Source organism: Bison bison, unplaced genomic scaffold (genome assembly GCF_000754665.1).
Source record: "Bison bison bison isolate TAMUID 2011002044 unplaced genomic scaffold, Bison_UMD1.0 scf7180017864249, whole genome shotgun sequence".
NCBI classification, from domain to species: domain Eukaryota; kingdom Metazoa; phylum Chordata; class Mammalia; order Artiodactyla; family Bovidae; genus Bison; species Bison bison.
Window position 1 is genome coordinate 85717 of NW_011494821.1, and position 3532 is coordinate 89248.

General features: G+C 54.8%; 1 protein-coding gene across 1 annotated transcript in view; it reads right to left on the minus strand.

Moving 5' to 3' along the window:
- Positions 1-2589: 2589 nt before the first annotated feature.
- The window catches only part of SPEM1 (spermatid maturation 1), a 1241-nt gene continuing 298 nt past the window's right edge, over positions 2590-3532 (minus strand). Inside the window, exon 2 of the mRNA XM_010847318.1 lies at positions 2590-3380. Within this exon, the coding sequence (XP_010845620.1) occupies positions 2604-3380 (777 nt within the window). The 3' untranslated portion in view covers positions 2590-2603. The remainder of the gene's footprint in view (positions 3381-3532) is intronic.

A 3532-nucleotide genomic window follows, 5' to 3' on the forward strand; every position in this document is an offset into this window, starting at 1 on the left:
CAGCCCTGACCCACACTGCACTCATGGTGGGACCTGGGATACCTACCAGCAGGTGAGGGAGCTCGGTCACAATGAGGCATGTTGCAGGGAGTCACAATGCAGAGGTGGCACGTCTTTCATCCACTCAGCTGGCTCTTGATGTGGCTATCTTTGCCCTTGGCTCCCACTAATGGAGCCCAGCCCCCAGAGTTCAGTGTGACCTTCTGTCTTTGTAGGGGCTGGCTTAACTCGATTTGAAAATGTAACTACAGTGTGCAGACAGTCTTCATAGGGACTGAGCCATGCATAAAGGATTTCCTCCATTTCATTGAGATATGGCAATTTATAGCCCACTGGGACTCCCTACCCACACCTGCTTGCAGCATGCAGCTAGGGTGTTTAGATGGATGGGTGACAGTAAGAGTCCACTCTGGGGTCACCCCACTGCACCATTCCCTCCCAGTTCTGCCAATTTCCCTGTCATAAGCCCTCTAGCACCCACCATGGCCATCCCTTCCTGGCCAGGGATTGCAGTCTTTGCTGTTGGTGATCACTGAGCCAACCGGCCCCTTTACTTCAGAGCATGAGGTTGCTGCCTTTGCTAGAGACCACCCCTCAACCATGGTTTCTCTCCTTCCTAACCAATTGCTCTCCCACTGAGTCACCCCTCCAACTTGAAAAAGGATTAGTTGCCATCTTAAGAAAACCACATGAAATTCACAAAGCACAAACTTTGGATGTACTTGTTGATATGACAAAAGGAATCTATGATTTAAACTGGGTTCATTGCTGTGATCTAAGAAAGTGGTGGAGAAGGTGATGGCACCCCACTCCAGTACTCTTGCCTGGAAAATCCCATGGACAGAGGAGCCTGGTAGGCTGCAGTCCATGGGGTCGCTAGGAGTTGGACATGACTGAGAGACTTCACTTTCACTTTTCACTTCATGCATTGGAGAAGGAAATGGCAACCCACTCTAGTGTTCTTGCCTGGAGAATCCTAGGGACAGCGGAGCCTAGTGGGCTGCCGTCTCTGGGGTCGTACAGAGTCGGACACAACTGAAGCGACTTAGCAGCAGCAGCAAGAAAGTGGTACTGAGGGGACCTCAGGTCATTCTGTTTGTACAATGAACAACTTAGCAGAAAGAGAGGAACAAGGAAGTCCCTGGAGGTCCAATGGTTAGGACTCTGCACTTTCATTGCCAAGGGCCTGGGTTCAGTCCCTGATCAGGGAACTGCTGCTGCTGCTGCTGCTAAGCCACTTCAATTGTGTCCTACTCTGTGCGACCCTATAGATGGCAGCCCACCAGGTTCCCCTGTCCCTGGGATTCTCCAGGTAAGAATACTGGAGTGGGTTGCCATTTCCTTTTCCAATGCACGAAAGTGAAAAGTGAAAGTGAAGTCGCTCAGTTGTGTCCGACTCCTAGCGACCCCATGGACTGCAGCCTACCAGGCTCCTCCATCCATGGGATTTTCCAGGCAAGAGTACTGGAGTGGGTTGCCATTGCCTTCTCTAGGTCAGGGAACTAAGATCCCACAAACTGCACTGTGTGGTCAAAAAGAGAGGGGAAAAGATAGAGGAACACCCAGCTGGCATTTCCCATCCAGCCTCCAAACATATAGTAGGTGTTCAAAATAGATCCACTTAGTGGAGTCAGTTTAAAATGATCAATAATGTTGGTCAAAGGAAAATGGCAGAGAAGCGAGGTGATTCATAAAAGGCCTATCTGCTTACATTCCAGGAACCCATCTGGTATGGAAGGTGAGGTCTAGTCCTTCAGCCTGGTTCCTTGTTCACAAGTTGAGCATGTGTTGGTGATCCTAACTGTCTAGAAGTAGGTAGGGCCTGGGTTTCTCAGATGTCCAGTGGATGGAATATTCTGATGAGTTTCCATGGGTAACTGAAGAAGATGGAAGACTCTGATGGGCCAAGCTGACTCAGAAGCAAAGGGGATCTACCTGTGGGAGCAGAGGCTGGAGGATCTGAGGCCATGAAGTTGATCCTTATAGTCGATATGACCGTAAGTCACGTGATCTCTCTGAGCCCGTCTCATTTGTGACATGGAGATGCTGAGCAGAGGCATGAGGTCACAGAGGGCCACAGCGTCCTCAGTATTTTATCACTGCTCCAAGCCTGCTCGAGGGTACAGGAGCTTTGGGTTCTGACAGGGGAACTGTGAGGGCCGGGGTATCCTCACTCTCAGCCATCCCTCCCCAAAGAGTCCAGGGCTTACGAGGGCCGACGCCTCACCTGTAGCTGCAGCCTGAACCTGGGCTCTGGCAAGAGCCAGACCTCTTGAGGAGGTGGAGCCATGGAATGAGGGTCTCCCCTCAAGTGCAGTACTGCTGGGGATAGGGAGTGGGATTTGGGGGGTGCTTCCCCGAACACTAAAGAAAATGGAGCAGAGGCAGGCAGGAGCCTGGGAACCAAGAAACGCCTGGGAAAAGGCTGAGGACAGGGCCTGGGGCCAAGAGGTTGATGAGGGGCCTCAGGGCTCTCTAGGCCCTGTTGCCAGGGAGATCATTTCCTTAGTAACCAAGCTTCTGGGTGCTGTGTGGGCCCTGGCACCACCCTCCACACACACCACCACAATCCACCTCCTCTCTTTTTTTTATTCTTCTCCCAGTCACCTCTCTGTCAGGGAACGGTATACCCAGTCCTTTCTCGTCCCCTCAGCTGTGCTGGATCCAGAGGCCAGAGGGTAACAGTGAGACAGGGCCTCCACCTCCCTGGTCAGCTCCCGCAGCCGCCGCCTCACATCCCTGGCATCGTAGGCGACGCGCCCTGAGGAGCGGCGCCGGGGGATGTCCGGGACATTGGCCGGGCCCAGGATGGGTGGCTCGGCTGGTGCGCACTGCTCCTGTTCTGCCTGGGCCCCTGCCCCTGCCCCCCCTCCACTGTTCTTGTGGCTCAGGATCTGAGGGCTGGGGAGTGGGGGATTCACAGGGTACACGTAGGCCTCTAGGCCCAGATCAGACTGCATCTCTCTCTTGAGGGGCCTTCCCTCTATAGTCTGCTGGAAGCGGATGGTCTGGGTAGGAGGCTCCAAGGTGTCCTGGGCCCAGGGAGTCCAGAACCTCTGGGCAGTCTGTAAACCCTCCCAATCCTCAGGGTAGTCCCAGTTGTGGGAGCAGGCCGCTGTGTGCTGATGTGGGGGCTTCTCGTCATCATCGTCGTCAGTGTCAGGGGCCCAGGCCACCGGGCGGCGGGCACGGCGCGATGAAGAGCCTCGACGGTGACGGCGGCGAGTGGGTGGGGGGGTCACCGTCATCTTCACAGCGTCCATGGTGCATCGTAGGTGGACTGCTGGAGAGCTATGCTTTGAGGGCTGGGTCTGCTTCCCAGGTGAGCGTAACTTAGAAGCTTCTGTGGATCGAGGAGAGGTGAGAGGCTGGTGGGGAGCCTGGCTCCTACAGGGATGGAGAGGCAGGGTGCAGGAAGAGAAGCTGCGTAGTTATGGAGTCTGAGAGGGAGAGCGGGAGGGGAAGGGGCCAGCTTAAGGACAGGGACAGAATACTCGATTTCTGCCCTTCCCATGCCCCCCCCCCCGCCCCA